This window comes from Nicotiana tabacum, chromosome 7 (assembly GCF_000715075.1).
Source record: "Nicotiana tabacum cultivar K326 chromosome 7, ASM71507v2, whole genome shotgun sequence".
Classification (NCBI taxonomy): domain Eukaryota; kingdom Viridiplantae; phylum Streptophyta; class Magnoliopsida; order Solanales; family Solanaceae; genus Nicotiana; species Nicotiana tabacum.
In genome coordinates this window covers 51,870,146-51,892,931 of record NC_134086.1, presented here as the reverse complement: position 1 = coordinate 51,892,931, position 22,786 = coordinate 51,870,146, and the positions used below count along the sequence as shown (strand labels likewise).

The following is a 22,786-nucleotide window of genomic DNA, read 5'->3' as shown; positions in this document are numbered from 1 at the left end:
AGACCAAACCAAACCAATAAAGCTCGGTTTTTCTCGGGTTTTCGAGTTATTCGGATTTTTTCGGTTTTTTCCGGTAAAATCTTCGTAGAACAAAACATATAACGTATGTTCAAAATATTTCTTTAATCCTAATAAGATACAACTATATAAAGTATTTTCCAAGAAAATAATACAAAATATGAGATGTGTCATGGCATTATCCTAAAATATTCAACAATAAAGATAATAAAATTATGTAATATAAATATTACTAATTAAAAAGCCATAATAAAAATAAACATAATCTAAAGGTACAAAGTCATGTTAAATAAATAGACTAATAAGGGAGTATTAATTACATGAATAAATGTTAAAGAAAAATAAAAATAGTTTATGCATTTTTATCTAAATTATTGCAAAACAAAAAATAGATATTCAATACATTCCCGTTCGTAATATTAAATTGAATGTCTTTTGTTAGCATTATTATTGATTTGATTTTGGTTTGGGCTTTTGTTAGCATTATTTAATTTATTAATATTAATGTCTAAGCATTCAAACGTTGTAAGTCCAACCTTGAAATAATACCTTAAAAGATAAAATTATGAAAATGTTTAAGAAATATTTATAAATTACATCACAATAAGTATATTTGTATATTAAATATATCTAAAATTTCTATATATGTAATGTCGAGTTGGTTTGGTTTCGGTTTGACTTTCTTTAGTTAAACCAAATCAAACTAATTATGGTCGGGTTTTTTTTCCAACACCAAACCAAATCAAACAAAACCATAGTCAAATTTTTTTTCTCGATTTGATTCAAATTATCGAGTTGGTGCAATTTGTCGGTTTCCTTTGTACACCCCTACTTTATTTCATATATAATTAAGCAAAACAATTTCTTTCAAAAATTGATTTCTAAGGCTTGGGACCTCGGAATTCATTTCCGGCCATACGGGCAGTCCCATATTTTACTGCGAACCTCCCGGGATCGTCGGAACACAGATCCGGGTCCGTTTGCTCAAAATATCAACCAAAGTCAACCATAATCAAATTTTAACTCTATAAATTTCTACATCTCATATTTTCACATAAAAGGCTTTTCGGATATAGGTCTGGACTATGCACGCAAATCGAGGTGAGGTAAAAGGAAGGTTTTAAGGCCTCGGAATAGGGGATTTGTTTCTAAAACAAGTGATGACCTTTCGGGTTATCATATCCTCCACCTCTAAAATAATCGTTCGTCCTCGATTGGACATAAGAAGGAAGTACCTGAGTCGGGGAAAAGATGGGGATAACGGCTCTGCATGTCGGACTCGGACTCCTAGGTCAATGCCTCAGCAGGCTGACCACTCCACTGAACACGAACAGAAGGGAAACTCTTCGATCTCAACTGACGAACCTGCCGGTCTAGAATAGCTACCGGCTCCTCCTCATAGGACAAGTCCTTGTCTAACTGGACAGTGCTGAAATCTAACACGTGGAATGGATCGCTGTGATACTTCTGAAGTATGGACACATGAAACACTGGATGCACGGCGGATAAGCTCGGCGGCAACGCAAGTCTGTATGCCACCTCTCCCACTCGATCAAGAATCTCAAACGGGCCAATGAACCTAGGGCTAAGCTTGTCCTTCTTCCCAAATCTCATCACGCCCTTCATAGGCGACACTCGAAGCAATACCCGCTCACCGACCATGAAAGCCAAATCACGAACCTTAAAGTCAGCATAACTTTTTTGCCTGGACTGAGCTGTACGAAGCCTATCTTGAATAATCCTGACCTTGTCCAAGGCATCCTACACTAGATCTATACCCAACAACCGAGCCTCTCCCGGCTCAAACCATCCAACCGGTGACCGACACCGCCTACCATATAAATCCTCGTAAGGAGCCATCTGGATACTCGACTGGTAGCTGTTGTTGTAGGCAAACTCTACTAAAGACAAAAACTGATCCCACGAGCCTCCAAAGTCAATGACACAAGCTCAGAGCATATCCTCCAAAATCTGAATAGTCCACTCGGACTACCCGTCCGTCTGAGGATGAAACGCTGTGCTCAACTCAACCCTTATGCCCAACTCTCGCTGAATTGCTCTCCAAAAATGTAAGGTAAACTGCGTACCTCGGTCCAAAATAATAGACACGGGCATACCATGAAGACGAACAATCTCTCGGATATAGATCTCAGCTAACCTCTCGGAAAAATAGGAGACTACCACAGGAATGAAATGTGCTGACTTGGTAAGCCTATCAACAATAACCCACACCGCATCGAACTTTCTCTAAGTCCATGGGAGTCCAACAACGAAGTCCATAGTGATACTCTCCCACTTCCACTCAGGAATCTCAATCTTCTGGAACAAACCACCAGGCCTCTGGTGCTCGTACTTAACCTGCTGACAATTCAGACACCGAGCCACATATGCAACAATGTCCTTCTTCATTCTCCTCCACCAATAATGTTGTCACAAATCCTGATACATCTTAGCGGTGCCCGGATGAATAGAGTACCGGGAACTATGGGCCTCATCTAAAATCAACTCCCGGAGCCCATCCACATTAGGCACACAAACTTGATCCTGTAGCCTCAAAACTCCATCATCTCCTCATGTAACTTGCTTGGCACCTCTATGCTGCACCGTGTCTCTAAGGACACACAAATGGGGATCATTATACTGTCGATATCGAATACGCTCCAATAATGAATAACGGGCGACTATACAAGCTAACACACAGCTGGGCTCAGAAACATCCAACCTCACGAACTGGTTGGCTAAAGCCTGAACATCCAAAGCAACCGGTCTCTCACCGACCGAAATATAAGCAAGACTGCCCATACTGGCTCACTTCCTACTCAAACCATCGGCCACCACATTGGCCTTTCCCGGATGGTATAAAATGATGATATCATAGTCCTTTAATATCCCCAACCACCTTCTCTGCCTCAAGTTTAGCTCCTTCTTCTCGAACAAATATTGCAGACTCTTATGATCCGTGAACACCTCACATGCCACGCTATATAGATAATGCCTCCAAATCTTCAATGCGTGGACAATGGCTTCTAACTCCAAATCATGAACCGGATAGTTCTTCTCATGAATCTTCAATTGCCGCGAAGCATAGGCAATGACCTTACCATCCTGCATCAACACCGCACCAAGTCCAATACGAGATGCATCACAATAAACTGTATATGACCCTAAATCTGTGGGCAAAACCAACACCGGTATTGTTGTCAAAGCTGTCTTGAGCTTCTGAAAGCTCACCTCACACTCGTCCGACCACCTGAACTGGGCACCCTTCTAGGTCAACTTGGTCATCGGGGCTGTAATAGGTGAAAACCCCTCCATAAACCGACGATAATAGCCTGCCAATCCCAAGAAACTTCGGATCTCTGTAGTTGATGCTGGTCTAGGCCAGTTCTTGACTGCCTCTATCTTCTTCGGATCTACCTGAATATCCTCTGCTGATACAACATGACCCAAGAATGCAACTGAACTCAACCAGAACTCACACTTTGAAAACTTCACATACAACTGACTATCTCTCAAAGTCTGGAGGACCACTCTCAGATGCTGCTCATACTCCTCCCGACTGCGGGAATAGATCAGACTATCATCAATGAAGACTATCACGAACGAATCCAAGTAAGGCCTGAACACTCGGTTCATCAAATCCATAAAAGTTGTTGGGGCATTTGTCAACCCGAATGACATCACCAAGAACTCATATTGCCCGTACCGAGTGCGAAAAGCTGTCTTAGGGATCGGATGCCCTAATCCTCAACTAATGGTAGCCAGATATCAAGTCAATCTTTGAAAATACCTTGGCACCCTGAAACTGATCAAACAAATCATCAATCCTCGGCAATGGATACTTATTCTTGATTGGTACCTTGTTCAACTGCCGGTAATCTATACACATTCTCATCGATCCGTCCTTCTTCTTAACAAATAACACCGGCATCCCAAGGCAAAACACTAGGTCTAATAAAACCTTTTTCAAGCAAGTCTTGCAATTGCTCCTTCAACTCTTTCAACTCAGGCGGGGCCATACGATGCGGCGGAATAGAAATAGGCTGAGTGCCCGGAGCTAAATCAATGCAGAAGTCAATATCCCTGTCGGGTGGCATACCCGGTAGGTCTGAAGGAAATACCTCTGGAAACTCCCGAACAACAGGCACAGAATCAATAGAAGGAACCTCGACACTAGAATCACGAACATACGCCAAATAAGCCAAACACCCCTTCTCGACCATACGTCGAGCCTTCATATATGAGATAACACTACGGGTAGAATGACCAGGAGTTCCTCTCCACTCTAAACGAGGTACACCCGAAAAGGCTAAGGTCACAGTCTTGGCATATCAGTCCAAGATAGCATGGTAAGGTGATAACCAGTCCATCCCTAATATGACATCGAAATCAACCATGTCCTGAAGTAACAATTTTGCACGAGTATCAAGACCCCCAATCACAACTATACACAAACAATGGACACGATCTACCACAACAGAATCACTCACCGGTGTAGACACATATACAAGAGCACTCAAAGAATCACTAGGCATGACCAGATACGGTGCAAAATAAGAGAACATAGGAGTATGTAGATCCTGGATCAAATAAAACTGAAGCATCTCTACTACAAACCATAATAGTACATATGATAACTGCATCGGAAGCCTCATCCTCAGGCCTGGATAGAAGAGCATAACATTGGGGTTGTGCCCCACCACCCTAAACTACGTCTCTAGGACGGCCTGCTGCTGGCTGGCCTCCACCTCTAGCTACCTGACCTCCACCTCTAATACCTCTACCTCTATCTCTAGCATCTCTACCTCTACCTCTAGCTGGCTAAGCGGGTTATGGAACACTCGGTGCTTGAACTATGGCACAGGAACCCTGATGTTGAGAGCTTCTTGATGCTCGAGGGAAAAACCTAGCAATATGATCCATATCACCGCAAGTATAACAAGCCCTCGGCTGCTGAGACTACTGACCCTGACGACCTGAATGACCACCCCAAAAACTCTGGAAAGGCGGTGCACTATAGGACTGCTGATCAGAATACTGCATATAAGAACCACGGCTACCTGAAGCACCGTGAGAAACCTGAAGTGCTAACTGAAAGGGCCTAGGAGGATGGCCTCTACCATACGATTCCCTGCCTCCAGATGAGGTACCACTGAATCTGCTTGAATGACGAGGCCTCTTGTTAGACCCCTGACCACCTCCCTACGATAGAACCATCTCAACTCTCCTGGACACATTGGCCATCTCCTGAAAAGAAATCTCACTCCCCGTCTTCTTGGTCATCTAAAGTCGAATAGGCTAAATGAGTCCCTCAATGAACCTCCTCACCCTCTCTCTCTCGGTGGGAAGTATGAGAAGAGTCTGACGGGCCAAATCAATAAACCTGGTCTCGTACTGAGTAACAATCATAGAACCCTACTGGAGACGCTCAAATTGCCTCCGATAGATCTCTCTCTGGGTGATTGGGAGAAACTTCTCCAAAAACAGTTGAGAACCTGATTGGTCTCCACTATCCAGATAAGCAAAAAGTAGCAAAGTCGACCCCATTGGTCTCCACTATCCCCATGTTCTTGAGAACCTCATGACAGTTGTCTAGATAATCTTGGGGATCCTCATAAGATGCACCGATGAAAGTGGTAGTGAAGAGCTTGGTGAACATGTCCAATCTCCACAAGGCATCGGCAGGCATAGCTGCTCCATCACCGGTCTGAGCTACCACACCCTGTTGAACTGCTCCAACTGGCTGAGCTGCTGGAGTTTGAAACTGGGGAGCCATCTGCTCCAGAGTGCGAGTAGCAGGAGTTTGGGCTGCTCCTCCAGCCTGAGAGACGGCTGGTGCTACAGGAAGCAAGCCTGCCCGAGAGACACTCTCCATAAGGCCCACTAGACGGACCAGAGCATCCTAGAGTACTGGGGTAGAAATGAACCCCTTTGGGACCTGATCTGGGCCCACCGGAACTGCCTGGGCTGGAATCTCATCATCAAACTCAACCTGAGGCTCCGCCACTGGTGCTGCTGCTCTGGACTGAGCTCTGCCCCTACCTCGGCCTCTAGCACGGCCTCGGCCTCGCCCTCTAGCACGGCCTCGGCCTCACCCTCTGCCCCTCCTGGGAGCTGCTGCTGGGGGCTCGGGTAGCTGATCAGTGGATGAGGAAGCGCGTGTTCTCGCCATCTGCGAAAGAATAGAGTAGAAATTCAATTAGCATTGAGAAACCAAATCGCACGATAGGAAAGAATAGATGTGAAGTTTTTTTCCTAACTCTGTAGCCTCTTGGGGATAAATACAGACATCTCCGTACCGATCCGGCAGACTCTACTAAACTTGTCTGTGAATTGTGAAACCTATATAACCTAGAGCTCTGATACCAACTTGTCACGACCCGAATTTTCCACCCTCGGGAGTCGTGATGGCGCCTACTAATGAAAGTTAGGCAAGCCAACCATTTGAATTATTTGCCTTTTTCCATTTTAATCCTTTAACAGTTAATAACCAACATTAGATAAATAGCGGAAAATTAATAAGCGGAAAAACTGAAATGAAATAATTTAAGAAAGATGCTGACACCAATCCATAGAAAACTACCCAAGACTGGTGTCACAATTCCACAGACTATCTAGGAATACTACAAATAAGGGTCTGAAAGATTTACTACAACATTGTCTCTAAAATATATAAAATAAACAGACTAAAAGGATAAGAGAAGACGCCAAGGCCTGTGGATGCCGGCAAGACTACCTCGGAATCTCCGACTGGACTGAAGGCAGCCACCCAAAGCTACGGTCCGTATGCTGCTGCTCCGGGATCTGCACACAGTGTAGAGTATAGTATCAGCACAACCGACCTCATGTATTGGTAAGTGCCTAGCCTAACCTCGGCGAAGTAGTGACGAGGCTAGGACAAGACTACCAAATGAACCTGTGCAGTTAAATCATATATAACGGAAAAGAAGAACAGTAATGTACATTTAAGAACTGGAGGTGGGAACATGCTGTGGGGCAACATTAAATGATAATAGAAAGACAGTAGGTAAATACAAGGAACACCATGCTTAAGTATTAACAAGGATTAGAAATCAAACAAGTGCACGGCATCACCCTTCGTGCTTTTACTCTCATCCTCACCATAAGAATCAATATAAACTGCACGGCATCACCCTTCGTACTTTTACTCTCGTCCTCACCGTCAAATCAATATAATCAGCATGGAATTGTACATCGTGCGGCACGGCATCACCCTTTGTGCTTTTACACTCTTTCTCACAAAATCATACACGGTATCACCCTTCGTGCTTTAACACTCTCTCACCAAAACAATGCACGGCATCACCCTTCGTGCTTTGACATTCTTCTTCACCCAAACAACAATCACGAACAACAGGGCAAGGAAATAAATAAAATCACAATAAAATCCCGGCAAGGGAACAATAGTTCAACAATCAAATCCCGGCAAGGGAACAATATCAAAGGCATAAACATCCCGGCAAGGGAGATAGCATTAAAAGCAATAACATCTTGGCAAGGGAATCAATATAATAATCCTCTCTCTTTTTCATATTTACTTCACAACTTACTTCAGAATTTGAGTCAATGCTCTATAAGGTTCAATTGCCAATTATACTTTCACAATTCGTTATTCAACCTGAGCCAACGCTCGTCAATATTCAATACCACTATTACTTCTACAAACTTTACTCAACAATAGAAATCATCACAAAAGGCATGAACGATACAAATGGAGTCATAATAATCATAATGTAAGACTCACGGGCATGCTTCACTCCAACGTATAGATACTCGTCACCATGCCTATACGTCGTACTCAACAAATAACACATAGCAAATAGGACACAACTCTTAATCCCTCAAGCTAAGGTTAGACCAAACACTTACCTCGAAGCCACAAACACAATTCAAGTCTCAACTATCGCTTTAACTCTTGATTCCACCACCAATTCACTTGTATCTAGCCACAAGTTACTTAACTATATCAATAAATGCTAAATGAATCAATTCCAATGCATGAAAATAAGTTTTCTAAAGTTTTTCCCAAAAAGTCAAAAATCGTCCCCAGGCCCACATGGTCAAAACCTGAGGTTCGAACCAAAACCTGATCACTCATTCCCCCACGAACCCAAATATATAATTTTTTTGAAATCAGACCTCAAATCGAGGTCCAAATTTCCCAAAATTTGAAAAACCTAGGTTCTACCCAAAACACTCAATTTCTCCCATGAAAACCTTTGATTTTGAGTTGAAATTATGAGAAAAGACGTTTAAGATGGATGAGAACAAGTTAGAAATGACTTACAATCGATTTGGAAGAGTACTTGTCTTTGAAAAATCGCCCAAGAGTGTTTTGGTTTTGAAAGGGTTTGAAAAATGAAAGATTTTCGGCTAAGTTATAAATCTGCAGGTCGCAGATGTCGCAATTGCGACCAGGGTTCGCAATTGCGAACCCTTCAGAAGTCTGCTATTCTCGCATTTGCGACAAAAGTTCGCATTTGCGAACTCGATTGCGATGAGGGAGTCGCATTTGCAACAAAGGGAATTGCTGGGCCACTTCGCATTTGCAAAGGAAGGATCGCATTTGCGATCAGCCCTGCCCAGGCCTTCTCTCGCATTTGCGATGGATTGGTCGTATTTGCGAGCAAATACGAAGCCTGCAGGCCTGCAACATATCAGTTAAAAATCTGCAACATCCTAAGTTAAATTCCACTCCATGGCCTATTCAAAAACTCACTCGAGCACTTGAGGCCCCAAACCAAACATGCACATTAACCTAAAAACATCATACAGACTTACTCGTGTAATCAAATCATGAAAATAACATGTAAAACCATGAATTAAGCCTCAAAACTCATCATTTTTATCAAGAACACTTAAAGTTCATAACTCTTCAACCGGAAGTCCAAATCACGTCAAATAAACTCCATTTTTCACCAAATGTCACAGTTATCCTTTAAATACTATAACAAGTTTGTACCGGGCTCCGAAACCAGAATACGGTTCCGATACCAATGGTTTCAAGCATTAATTCTTTTCTTTATTTCATAGATAATTCAGCAAAATAATTTCTTTCAAAAATTGATTTCTAAAGCTTGGGACCTCGGAATTCATTTTCGGGCATACGCCTAAGTTCCATATTTTACTGCGGACCTCTCGAGATCGTTGGAACACAGATCCGGGTCCATTTGCTCAAATGTCGATCAAAGTCAACCATAATCAAATATTAACTCTATAAATTTTTATTTCTCATATTTTCATATAAAAGGCTTTCCGGATATAGGTCTGCACCATGCACGTAAATCGAGATAAGATAAAAAGAGGTTTTAAGGCTTTAAAACACATAATTTATTTCTAAAAAAAGTGATGACCTTTCGGATCATCACATATACCAAGGTGAACATAACTTTTATACTATAAGTTTCCAGGAAGTAAAAAATACCCCTTCAATCAATGAGAGGTGATAGGACTATAAATACTACTAAAGTTATGGACTTATGGTGATTGCTTCTTATCAGAATAGTTGTTACCTGATTGAATTATTGAACTAAAGGTGTGCTTGTGCTTGTGCTTGTGCTTGAAACTTAAGCTTTCTTCTTTTCTTATAAATGTAAGCACGTCTAACTCACAAGTAAAGAAGAAGGCTCTAAAATCAGTACAATTTATTTAATGCATCAAATATTAAAGGCAAAAGTCAACATTTTGAAGAAATAAAAAAGCTATTGACATTCGACCAAAAAAAAAAAAAAAAGCTATTGACATATCACACGGAACAACTCCTATTTTTAATCTTTTAATATATTTTTTTGTCAATCCTGTGCAAGTCTTCTTTTTTTAAAACAACTACGATTTGTGATTTGAACTAATTAATTATCAAGCTACCTATTATACTACCGTGATAAAAATTACTATGATACAAGTGAGATTTTATATCTATAAACAGCTCAATTATAAGTGAATCCATGTCTATTATTTGCTTCTATAATGTAACAAATCTATCTAGCATGTGATAATAATAATAATAATAATAATAATAATAATAATAATAATAATAATAATAATAATAATAATGTATATAAAGCAATCCGTAACAACTTCAAATTTAAAAATAAAAACATGTAAATTCAAATGCACTACACTTTCTTGTAAGCAATTATTACCAATATAAAATCAAAAAACACGCCAATAAAATTCTAATGAAAATTACATCATTGCATTTCATGTTTGTATCATATGGTTGTGCATCACAAGCTCTTTTCTTTTAAATTGTCTAGTTTCTATTATCAAGGTCACACACATAGACATAGTCTAGTGGTATTAATGTGAGCGGAACTATATTTCTCACACAATATGTACACATTAAATTTTGGCTATTCTATTTTTTTTTCTCTATTTCTTCTTATCAAACTCTTTGTGAGAAGCAAGATTTAGATAGTTCGGATTAGTGCTAGAAAATGAGCTCATATTTTGTCAACTCGTCCAATCCATCCATATTTTAGTGGTTGAATGAGTGATATTTATGTTGGATAAAATTTGAGCTTCAACCCATATTCAATCTGTGAAAATATGGATATTCATGGGTAAAATATAGGTTAGCCTTGTGGGTTATCTTCAACTTTTGCTTACTCAAAATGTATGATATCATTTTTTAAACTTAAAATGCTATCAAGATATTCCAATTCCTTTTCCTTAGTGTGTTTCTTCTCACTATAGTTGACTGTACTATTTACTACTCCTTGTTTAGCATCCTTGTTCTTTCTAGAATGCATACTCGAATACCAAAAATAGTTTAAGAAGTAAAAATAAATTTGTATAGTTTTTCATTTGTTCTTGAAGAGTACGTGTTAAGAAAGAGAATGTTTTTTCCCACTTTTAATGCATCACTTTAACTTAAAACTATACAGTATGAAGGGAAATATTTTTCGAAAAATATTTTTAAATTTTTCCATGGTTGGTTGGCTTAAATATTTGGAAAGTATTTTCTTCAAGAAATTGGAGAAAAATATTTTCCTTATCAAGAGAAGGGAAAACATTTTCCAAAACTTTTTTTCAATCTTTCCCACTCTATTTTTCATCCCACCAACCCACCCCCTACACCCCCACCCCTACCATCCCAACCCTCCTCCACCCATTCATCCCCCACCTAACTCAATAGAAATATTATTAAGAGTATTTTCTTTTTTATTTCAACAAAATGAGTATTTTCTTTTCATGATTTAAAAAAAGAATTTTTCTTTCATTTCAACAAAAAAAGGTTTTTTTTTTCATGATGTAGAAAAAGTATTTTCTTTCATTTCAACAAAATGATGTAGACAAAGTATTTTCTTTCATTTCAACAAAATGAATATTTTCTTTTCATGATATAGAAAAAGTATTTTCTTTCATTTCAACAAAATGAGTACTTTCTTTTCATATTGTAGAAAAAGTACTTTCTTTTTCATCCAAAAAATAGCATTTTATTTAGTTATAGAGCACATATTTCAACGTTTTCTTCCTAAAATGAATACTCATATTTTTTGGAAGAGTAACTTAAGTTTATAATATGAATATATGATAGTCAAATTTGAATACATTTAATGAAGAAGAGTATATATTATTCTAATTAAGCTTATATATTTCACTAAATATTCTAAGCAAAAAAAAATTATAAATGTACTTGAAAAAATATTACATTTTATATATATGGGTTAACCCATATTTAACCCACCTATTTAACATCCAACCCATTTTTGAACAACATGGAATATGGGCGGGTAGAGACCCAACCCATTTTTAACCCGCCTAAATCTAAAACCACCCCCCCCCCCCCATTTTGCCATCACTAGTTCGGACATGTGAAGAGCGTAGGCACAGATGCCCAGTAAGGAGGTGCGAAAGGTTGGCCTTGAAGAGCCTAAGGAGAGATAGAGATAGGCCGAAGAAATATTGAGGACAAGTGATTAGGGAAAACATGGTGATGCTCCACCTTACCGAGGACATACCCCTTGACAGGAAGTTGTGGAGGTTGAGATTTAGGTAGAATGTTAGGTAGTCGAGCGTTTGCCTTATTCATACCAGTAGTTTTAGTGCATTACTTAGTATTAGTCTTGTATAGTCTTATTCGTATATTTTTGTTATTATTGTCGTTACTTTCGCTTCGATTTTATGATTAGTTTATTGATATTGCTGCTTGTTATTACTCCTTCCTTTCAGTGTGCCTTTTATCATGTTTATTTAGTTGAGGGTCCACCAAAAATAGCCTTTCTACTTTTTCAGGGTGGGGGCAAAAACGACATACACGTTACCCTTCTCATATTCATTGGTGGGATTATACCGAATTTGTTGTTGTTGAACTCTATCCGTAATTTAAAAAAAAAATGTAACTAAAAAAAACTCCACGTGGGGTGGGAGTAGCTTGAGTATTGGTGTTTGGTTTGGTACAATATTAACCATAGTTAGTTCCAAACCCCATGTGATGACTCTTCCTAACCATGTCTAGTTTAATTACATGTGTACATCTCTGGTTAAAGTTATAACTCACATAGAAAAATAGAAACAAGAAAAAGTAAAAATTCACCCCAAAATTTAGAGACAGAGAAAGAGAGAGAGGCGTTCAATGTATTAAAGCTAAAAAATAAAATAAAAAGAAACAAACAAAAAGCCAAACAAAAACTAAGGATCTTCTCTACTCTTTTTCTCTATGCTCTTTAGATTTATCCTACCTTTGATTTGCTCGAAACCTTAGCTCAAAAATCTGGTATGTATTTGATCAATTGATCTTTAAAAATCAAATCTTGATCAAATTCTCACACTGTCTTGTACCGATCTTATCTAAAAAAAGAATCTTTTTTTTATTCGTCGAATTTATTTTTGTTATTTTATTATGGGTTGATTTTGATTGCTGATTTGAAATGGGATTGATCGGAAGTTTAATGGGTGTGATTTAAATTCATTCAGTATTGGAAGTTTTTTTGGGGTAATTGTTGTTCTTGATGTAAGTAACTTATTTAATTTATGTTGATTTTATTAAATTTTTGTGAAGTCATATGTATAGTTCTTGGATTGTGGAATTTGTTTGGATTTTAAGATTTTAGACTTGAGCAATATATATGATCATGTTTAATATGGTTTGTTAAATGCATTTCAATTGGGAAAAAAAGTTGTTTATTAGTTTGTTTTTTCTGATGTTCTGTGACAGCTTAAGAACTGGGTTTCAGCGTTTTTGTTATAGTTATGTGCATTGGTATGATGTCAACACATTTGTGATTTTTAAATAATTGTGAGTTAATTTCGTGGGGTGATTCTGAGAAAGAAAGATGTTTTTTTTTTGGCAGCTAAGTTATGGCATCAATGGTTGCAAAGGCATGTGCTACGACGTCGGCTCAATATTCACCGGCTTTGACAGTCTTGGAAAAAGGGAGTAGGAATAAGAGGAAATTCAGGGCGGATCCACCTCTAGCTGATCCAAATAAAATAATTTCTTCTCCTCAGTTTGAGTGCACGAGTTTTGAATTTTCAGCGGACAAATTTGGAATGATCCCTAGTCGTGAGTTTTCGAATGGTTGTGATATGTGTAGCTCGAAGCAAGACGGCTCAGAAAGTTTGAAACTTGACCTCGGATTGTCTTGCAGCGTAGGATCATCTGAAGTAGGTCCGAGTGAGCCTAGAGAGGAGGAAGTTGAAACAACTGAAGAGTTCCATGATGCCGATTGGAGTGATCTTACGGAATCCGGGCTAGAAGAGCTTGTCTTGAGCAACTTGGATACAATTTTCAGGAGTGCAATTAAAAGAATAATGGCCTTTGGTTACAATGAAGATATTGCCACAAAGGCTGTTTTAAGGTCTGGTATTTGCTATGGTTGTAAGGACATTGTGTCGAACATAGTGGAGAATACATTGGGTTTTCTTCGTAGCGGCCAGGAGATTGACTTGTGCAGGGAGCATTATTTTGAGGATTTGCAGCAGATGGAAAAGTATGTGTTGGCTGAATTGGTCTGTGTTCTGCGAGAAGTTAGGCCTTTCTTTAGCACTGGTGATGCAATGTGGTGCTTGTTAATATGTGACATGAATGTATCTCATGCTTGTGCGATGGAAAGTGATCCTTTGAGTAGTTTGGTTGCTGATGGGAATGAAAATTCCTCTGCTTCTGTGCAGCCTTATTTGCAATCCGAGGCCAAAAGTTCCGAATCCAACAATAGAATTCCCTGTAAGACAAATCCTTCAGTTGCTTGTGCACATTGTTCGTCTGAGACTTCCAATGTCGCTTCTGTAACTTGTGGGCATAGCTTTCAGTTGGAGGCGTCTGCTATGACCGGAGTTCATGATGTCAAAACCAAATCTTCATTTTTCCCGAGTGGAATTATTTCAGAGAAAGATTCTTCAAGCTCTCTGTTTGACACTGTTGATAAAACATTTACGGCAGTTGGAACACCCAATCCCCCAACCGTCGACGAGGAGTTTGTCGGTAGTCGAAAGTTGTCTGGGATCACCAAAAGAGAGTACATACTTAGGCAGAAGTCCCTACATCTTGAGAAACATTACCGTACTTACGGTTCTAAAGGAGTCGGTAGGAAACTCAATGGTTTTGGTGGTTTAGTTTTAGATAATAAACTTAAGTCCATGGCAGATTCTGCCGGCATGAATATAAAGAATGCTTCATCAAAGATCAATAAGACCAGTTTTGCTGTGACTCAAGGTAATATACACCATAGTATCTCAACAAATAATGGATTTTCTTCAACATCAGTATTTGGGTTCGATAATGTCAATGTTTCTGTTCCATTACCTAATGCAAATATCCCTTCTTCATTACCGCAAGTGAATACTTCACCTGCATTGCCCGTTGCTGATACTGAGCTCTCGCTCTCATTCCCTACCAACTGCAACATCACCCCGATGCCTCTTCGTTATAATGCTGAGGGCGCTGTTTGTTCTCTTAATATGATTCCAAATGAAAAATCTATTGGTCAATGGGTTCCTCAAGACAAGAAAGATGAAATGATTTTGAAGTTAGTTCCAAGGGTTCGGGAGTTGCAAGGTCAGCTCCAAGAGTGGACAGAATGGGCCAATCAAAAGGTTATGCAAGCTGCTCGTAGACTGAGTAAAGACAAAGCTGAGCTTAAGACACTTCGGCAAGAAAAAGAGGAAGTGGAGAGGCTTAAGAAAGAGAAGCAGAGTTTGGAAGAAAATACCATGAAAAAGCTGGCCGAGATGGAGAATGCCTTGTGTAAGGCTAGCGGACAAGTCGAACGAGCTAATGCTGCTGTTCGTAGGCTTGAAATTGAGAATGCTGTACTAAGGAGGGAAATGGAAGCTGCCAAATTTCGTGCAGCAGAGTCAGCTGCGAGCTGTCAGGAAGTATCAAAGAGGGAAAAGAAGACGCTTATGAGGTTCCAGTCATGGGAGAAGCAGAAAGCTATATTTCAGGATGAACTTATAGCTGAAAGACGAAAGCTGGTGGAACTGCAACAACGGCTGGAGCAAGCTAGAGATGTTCAAAACCAGCTCGAGGTATGTTTACTAGGGGAACTAAGATCATAAATTCTTCACAAGATGCTTCTTTAGCTAAGTTAAAAAGACTGTAATGTCTAGTTATGTACTAGGACCTTAACCTTTAATTCTTAAAGAGGATTTTTTTTTGCATATTAGGTAATAAGATGCTAATTAACAAGCTTTATGCTAGTAAATTGTGTTTAAGGTCATATACGATGCTCAATAAAGTCGGTGAATAAGTGGTATTGTGGTAGCTTGGCTCTCCTCAGTCGGGCATGTGCATGTCATTGGCAAACTGACATCTCTGTAGAAGCTACATGCAATCTGACTTCTGTGATGGGGATTGGGTGCTTTTTTCCCACTTGACAAATAAACCTAATCTCTCTCTCTCTCTCTCTCTCTCAGATGGGGATGTGGTACTTTTTTCCTACTTGACAGATAAACCTAATGATGAGAAATATAAATGACCCTCTTGTATGTGTTTGCTTAAAAATGACTCGACGCGGTTTTTGAACCTCTCTCTCTCTCTCTCTCTCCTTTTTCTTTATTTTACTAACTTGTGTAATTTTAGAATCTGAAACTGAACAAGGGAACTTTTGCCTGCTGGATTCTTTATCTGAGAGTAGCTTGACTCTCGTCTGTGCAAATTTCTATTTATATAAGCAAGAGTTGGGATCAAGAAGCATCTAACTAATGCAAGATATTTTCCGCATCTTTTGGCTTTGTTCTGTTAGTAGGAGTGCATAGCATATTTGTGCAGTGCCATTTTCCTCACTTTGTAATAGGGTGTTTTTGAAGTGGGATAGCTTATTGTCTAAGTCAAATAGCTGTGCTGACAATGGGAATGAGGTATCTCCACCTCTCATAGTGTCTTGTTGCATTTTTATTCATGTGTTGAAATCAATATGCTTTGACATTGATGTCTGATGTGGACATAATGTTTCAGAAGACATCTCATGTGATACCTTGATGTGATTAACTTTTAAAGGAATTTATCAAATGGATCTTGAGACGTAATGTAGATGAAATGGTACTACGCAGAGTTACAGTAATAGGTTATTGGCACTTGCCTCCTACATGCATCATTGCAGTTGGAGGGCTCTTACAAGATTTTGCAGAAGATTGAATGGATATATTTTTATTTATTGCTTCACTTGAGACTTCACATTTTCCATTTGTCTTAACTCTTAACATGATATCGAGTTTGTTTCACCCTTGCCAAAGTATTGGTAAAACCAAATCAGTGTCACAAAGAATAATTTTTTTCAATGAAACATGTTTTTTGAATAGTTTGATAAGGGAGGGATAGCCTTGTGAAAAGGACCTTCTACCTCCAACCATGAGTTTAGGGGTTCGAGTCACCAAGGGAGTGAAGTGTGGAAGGGTCACTTTTTGGGAAGGGGTTTTTTGAGGTGGGTGGGGCTATGAAAGAAATTCATGTCTCTGATCAAAACCATATAGCTTTTGCACTTTGTGCTTTTGCCTTTTGATATATGAATTTGCTAACGGCAAACAGTAAAGGGAAGTGAACGCTTTGCAGGTCTTTCGTAGATCTTTATACTTTCAACTGATGTTCTTATACTAATGTGATTTCTCCAGATGAGCTATGCTCTTACCGACAAGCCAATGTCTTGCAGGGTAGATGGAAGCAGGAAGAAAAGGCCAACGAAGACTTACTTAGGCAGGCTAGTTCAGTAAGGAAAGAGAGAGAAGAAATTGAAACTTCAGCCAAATCCAAGGAGGATATGACCAAATTAAAAGCTGAAAGTAGTTTACAGAAGTTTAAAGATGATATTGAAAAGCTAGAAAAGGAAATATCCCAGCTCAGACTGAAGACCGATTCTTCAAAGATAGCTGCTCTTAAAAGAGGCATAGATGGAAGCTATGCTAGCAAACTGGCAGACTTTAGAAGTGCTTCATTACAAAAGGACACTCAAATGCCTAATATCTCCTCAATGGTGACAGATTTTGAGGAATACTCTCGGGATGGAGGGGTGAAACGAGAGCGTGAGTGTGTGATGTGCTTGTCGGAGGAGATGTCTGTGGTTTTTCTACCATGTGCTCATCAGGTGGTATGCACGACATGCAACGAGCTCCACGAGAAGCAGGGAATGAAAGAATGTCCTTCTTGTAGGAGCCTGATCCAGCAGCGGATTTCTGTGCGTTATGCGCGTACTTAAAATGTCACTTCAGGGAATGAGTTAAAGCTATCAAAATAAATGATTCATGAAACTTCATAATGAATAATACATTTGTGTGGCCCCTTTCGGAAGTCTGGACAATTATGCTTGCAATATGTGACTGTTTTCAAGAATGAAAAAGTAACATAAAAAAGAAAAGCAAAAAACAAAAAGAGAAAAGAGTGTTTAAGTGTGGCCGTTGTAAATCATCTATTCCCTTTCAAATAAAACTTGAGTTTTCCTCCTTGTTTTCTTTAATATGTGTTTCTTTATCGACCATATGTTTTAAGTGAACTTGGCCAATACTATTGCTGTGATCTTCTCTGATTTTCTGCAGCTAATGAAACACTCTTCGTACATTATGCGACACATTGTAAATACTGGGCATTTCAATTTCTGCACGGTTAATTTAAATGATTTTCTTGGCCTCTGAAAACCACCTAAGACACAACGCCTTGGTATGCGGTATCTGTGCTAGTGACAGGTAGCAGGTATTGGTGCTAATACCACTGAAAACGCTCGTCTCCCCTTTCACCCTTATGACGAAAATGATCAAAATTGTAACAGATTTAACGAGAACTGAAACTATTAATCATGTTCTATTTGTGTCAAGCTCTTCAAATAGCACCTCAAGGAAAATCTAATGGGCAATTAGTTTTGTTTCATAATAGATGCAATCGTTGTGCCTTGAAATAATTATTTTTCACTTTGTTTCTCAGGGGTCAAATAATTATTTTTCACTTTGTTTCTCAGGGGCCAAACCAAGCGCTGAACTTCCTGCAGCATATAAAAGACTCTTTTTTTTTAAACAGCAAGTGAATTTTCATTTAATTGTACATATTATGTAATCATCAGATACAAAGGCTCCTCAAATGATAGGCTATTCACTACCCTCTTTCAGCGAGAATTTTCTCAAGTTCCATAACTGCACTTATCATATCATTAATCATATATTACATAGTTATGTGTATTGGTGTTGTTGGGGCATATACAATTAACCATGCATTTGGATATAGTATATTCTAATAATTGTCATGGTTAAAGTTTAAATGGGAGATTGTTGAAATATATACTATTAACCATGGGTTTGGTTTAGATATAGTATTTATTATAGAATAATTGTTTATTCAATTTTAATAAAGTTTTAAATAGATCATAAATTAATCTTTGTCCATTGCTTGTATAGTAGATGATTTAGTGTATAGAGTTTAGCTTATACACGGAAGATTAAATCATCGATTCTTATAAGTATAAAGTTTGAGTTCACAATCTAATGATGAAATTGGACAAACAACCATTAGGAATGATTGTAGGACAAGATTAAATATAATTTATCTTGATTATGGGAATGGTTTAATTCCAACTTCTTGTACTAGTACATTTTGTATGTATTGAACGGACCAAGTAGAGATAAATATTTTATACTGACTTAATAAAATAAACTCTCTAGCCATTAAACGTACTTATACTCTTAATCTTGATATAACACAAAAGGGCCAAATATATCTCTTTACTATTGAAAATTGTTTAAACTTACCCTTCCTTATAATATATGGCTATTTCAAACCCTACCGTTATACTATGAATCACTTTTGCCCTTATCTTTTACGGAGGGCCACGTGGCAATTCCTCATTAAACGAGCCACCCCTCAATTTAATCTACCCGGTTCACAGCTCAACTGCCCATAACCCGACCCGTTCTTTTTGCTTTTGATGCCCTCTTAACGTGGCCGTCGTTCCGGCACCGACGCAACCACCAGTTGCTGCTACTCCAACCTGGCCACCTCCCTCACCACACTCACCTCGGCCTCTTTACTCTCACTTGGTCTCCCAACCTGCAGATCTTTTCACATCCATTTTTTCTCAATGTTCTGATGAAGTTCGTAATAATACTATGATTTCTTCTCCTCATCTATCCTCCACCAGTACACCTTCTTTCCACCTCCACGTAAAGCCCTTTATTTTCTAGAGGAAACAGGGGTCCAAAGATTTTAACAACAAAGGAGATAACAACGTTCACATTTTTTGGGATCTTTCCAAAACTAAAGCAAATTTCGTTGGGAAAGAGAGAGAAATCTCCATTGATTGCATAATAGGGGAAGATCCAAGGTTGTATTTTCAGCATGGACAGCAAAAAGGTATTGCAGATTAAGCACTTGAAATGAAAAATCAGAGGCAATGAGAGGATTGAAGTTGATGGGTTTTATGGGATATCATAACTGGTTGTCTGATGATAACAAAAATGACTATACTTTGTTGACGTTCAAATTCGAGAAATCAAGTTATGATCTTGTTGTTGATGACCACAACTTAGAATAGTGGAGTTCAAATGTGGTCCCAACAATATTGTGGGTTCGGGTTCGAGACGAAGTTAATGAAGAATTGTTTATTGAGAAGTTGATGAAGTTCATCTTCTTCGTCTCTGTTTTCGGCATCTTCGAGGTGTACAACTTTGTTATGGAATGACCCAACACTGAAGAAAATGAATTAAAGGGTCTTTTGGATTTTCCTTGCTGGTACATGCTTGGATGTGATGAGTAAATTAAGTTCCAAGCAAGGAAATTAAAACTACAGTTGTCTTTCATTCACTAATGGGTCGGGTTATGGGTAATTGAGTTGTACACCGGGTAGATTAAATTGGGGTGAGTCGTTTAATGAGGAGCTGCCAAGTGGTCCTCCGTCAAAAATAAGGGCAAATGTGATTTATAGTATAAAGGTAGGGTTTGAAATGGTCAAATAGTATAACGAAGGATAAATTTAAATAATTTTCAATAGTAAAGGGATATATTTGGCCATTTTCCGTTGATATAATTATTATTAGTTGTGTACATTATTGTTGTTTTGATTTATTAAAAGGCAAGATTCTTTTGTGGGTCAATATGCCTGGTAAATTGGATAATAATAATAATAATAATAATGTTTATTGGCGAAGTAATAGTTAGTTGATAGAATCCATGTCTCGGTTTAGAGATTGATGATACACCTTTATGAAAGCTTATAAGTTTTCATGTGTAAACTCGGCCGGTGAATTTTATATCTGACACATGAATAAATTAATCGAAAGTCTAAAGGAAATAATCAATAAATTAAATCGTCAGTAATTTAATTTAATTGATTAGTATCTAAAACTTAACATGGGGAGTTAAATAAGATTTAATGGATGAATTTCAAAATTGAATAAGGAATGGAAATACGAATTTTTAGTGGAATAATTCGTAACTAATTATGGTAGATATTAATTTCAAAAATTAGAAATTAATTCCATAATCGGAGCCTTGTTAATTAAATTCAGTGGTCCCTACTGTGCCTAAATAATAGGAAATAAAGTAATCCTTTTTCTGGTGGAAAAGAAAACCCAACAGGTTTTGGAAAAGGATTTTAACCCTTAAAACTTGTACTATAAATAAATAAGGTTTTCCACCTAGAGAAAGTAATACATGGTGTCCGAAATTTTTCGCCAAGTTTTTCTAGAATTTTAGCCCACACGAAATTGTTATTTTCGGATATTATTTGGGTAACACAATAGAAGACCGTGGGTCGGAGATCGTGATCGTTCGGGTAATGGAGATTTCATCGAATTGCTGTGGAATTGGAGGCTCGTGTGATAGAGGAGCTTTGTTCATGCTTCAAGAAGTAACCTGTGAAATCCCGTTTATACTAGTTGTCTAGATTACATGTGATTTTGATACTGGGATTGCTTCCGCTACTTATTATAATCCATCAATTGGTATCAGAGTCCACTCACATATAATTAGATAACTAATTCTTTCATGAAACAAGAATATCGTGTTTATGTGCGCTTTTGAATTACATGTATATGTGGTTTTCTGAAAAACTGCACTGCTGTTTTGTGAATTAACTATGCAAAAAATTTGGATTATTCTTGTAATCATCATATATCTATTTTTATTGATATTTGATTGGCATAACCTGGATTTGTTTTGGTAAAACCTAGAAAAACACAAAATCTAACTTTGATCGAATTGTCGGTATTTTCGGAGGTCAGCGAATTTGATGGACTCCGATTGAGCTGAAATTTGGTGGGTCCATCAAAACCGACGTGTTGAGAAAAACTCACTTCTTTTAGCAGTGAATCATGGTATTTTTCGGCATTTTGAGGTCGTTTGGACTATGTTTTGGACGTTTTTTTATTTTCTGAAAATTATTTCTTAATAATTTTAATTCGTTTTTAATTCAATGGTGGTGGGATGACTCCCCACGGTCTCCATGATTAAATACTGGTGATATAATAGGTTTACACATTGACTATTTGTAAATAGACGTGTTGTTGTATTAAATTCAATAATATAGGTATAGGATTTTATTGACTAGGTCTTACAAGGTATAATTGATATTGTGTGATGATATAATTATTTTGTAAGAAAGTAAAATCCTCATATCCTAGATTACTAATGATTGGAGCGTTTAGCATATTTGTGCATAAAAAATTTCTCAAATTTTAGTTTATGTTTTCATGCCCTACGTGATTACTAGTCTTGGATTTTCGATGAAATTTTTTTTTCTCTGGTTGGAGGTTGTAATTAAGTGAAATATGACGGTATTTTGTATGAGTTATATTATTGGCATGGCTTTTAAGTTGTGGTCCATAATCTGCCATAAAATAATTTTATGAGCTACATGTATCTTCACTCGTAAATTGAGAATTTTGTGAGTAATAAATAGTTACCACTAAAGTGGTTTGCTTATTTGAACTCATGAAAAATTATTAATAAATTTGTACATGTGAAATTGTGTCTATTCATGGATTGAGCATTATGATTAATAAGTAGGATTCACAAAATGGTCTATTTATTTGAGTCATTAAAATCTGCTTAATGTACCATGTGAAAATTATCCTTGATAAATCTAAATTAGTGGTGGAGGTTCTTAACTAGAAAAAGAGCTTTATCTTTGGGTACCAGTGAGATCAACTCCACCCATGAGAAGAGATATTAAGTTTTTCATCAAACGGGAGAAAATATAATATCTTAGGTCCTTGTGTATTTAATAAAAGGATAATTTATTGCAAAAGGAGATATTATGTATCCTAGAAATAGGAAAAATATAATATATGCCTTGAGCTCATAGTATAATTATAAGGAAAATGGAAATCA

General features: G+C 37.9%; 1 protein-coding gene across 2 annotated transcripts; it reads left to right on the top strand.

The window, feature by feature from the left end:
- The first annotated feature begins 12,557 nt into the window (after positions 1-12,557).
- LOC107822368 (putative E3 ubiquitin-protein ligase RF298) lies at positions 12,558-17,930 on the top strand. Of its 2 annotated transcripts, none has more exons than XM_075257222.1 (3): positions 12,558-12,757; positions 13,335-15,510; positions 17,130-17,930. In XM_075257222.1, the coding sequence occupies exons 2-3, from the start codon at positions 13,342-13,344 to the stop codon at positions 17,670-17,672; spliced, it is 2,712 nt and encodes a 903-aa protein (XP_075113323.1). In that variant the 5' UTR covers positions 12,558-12,757; positions 13,335-13,341; the 3' UTR covers positions 17,673-17,930. The 2 variants fall into 2 exon arrangements, with proteins under 2 accessions (XP_075113323.1, XP_075113324.1); XM_075257223.1 differs by having other exon boundaries at positions 17,092-17,930.
- The last annotated feature ends 4,856 nt before the right edge of the window (positions 17,931-22,786 follow it).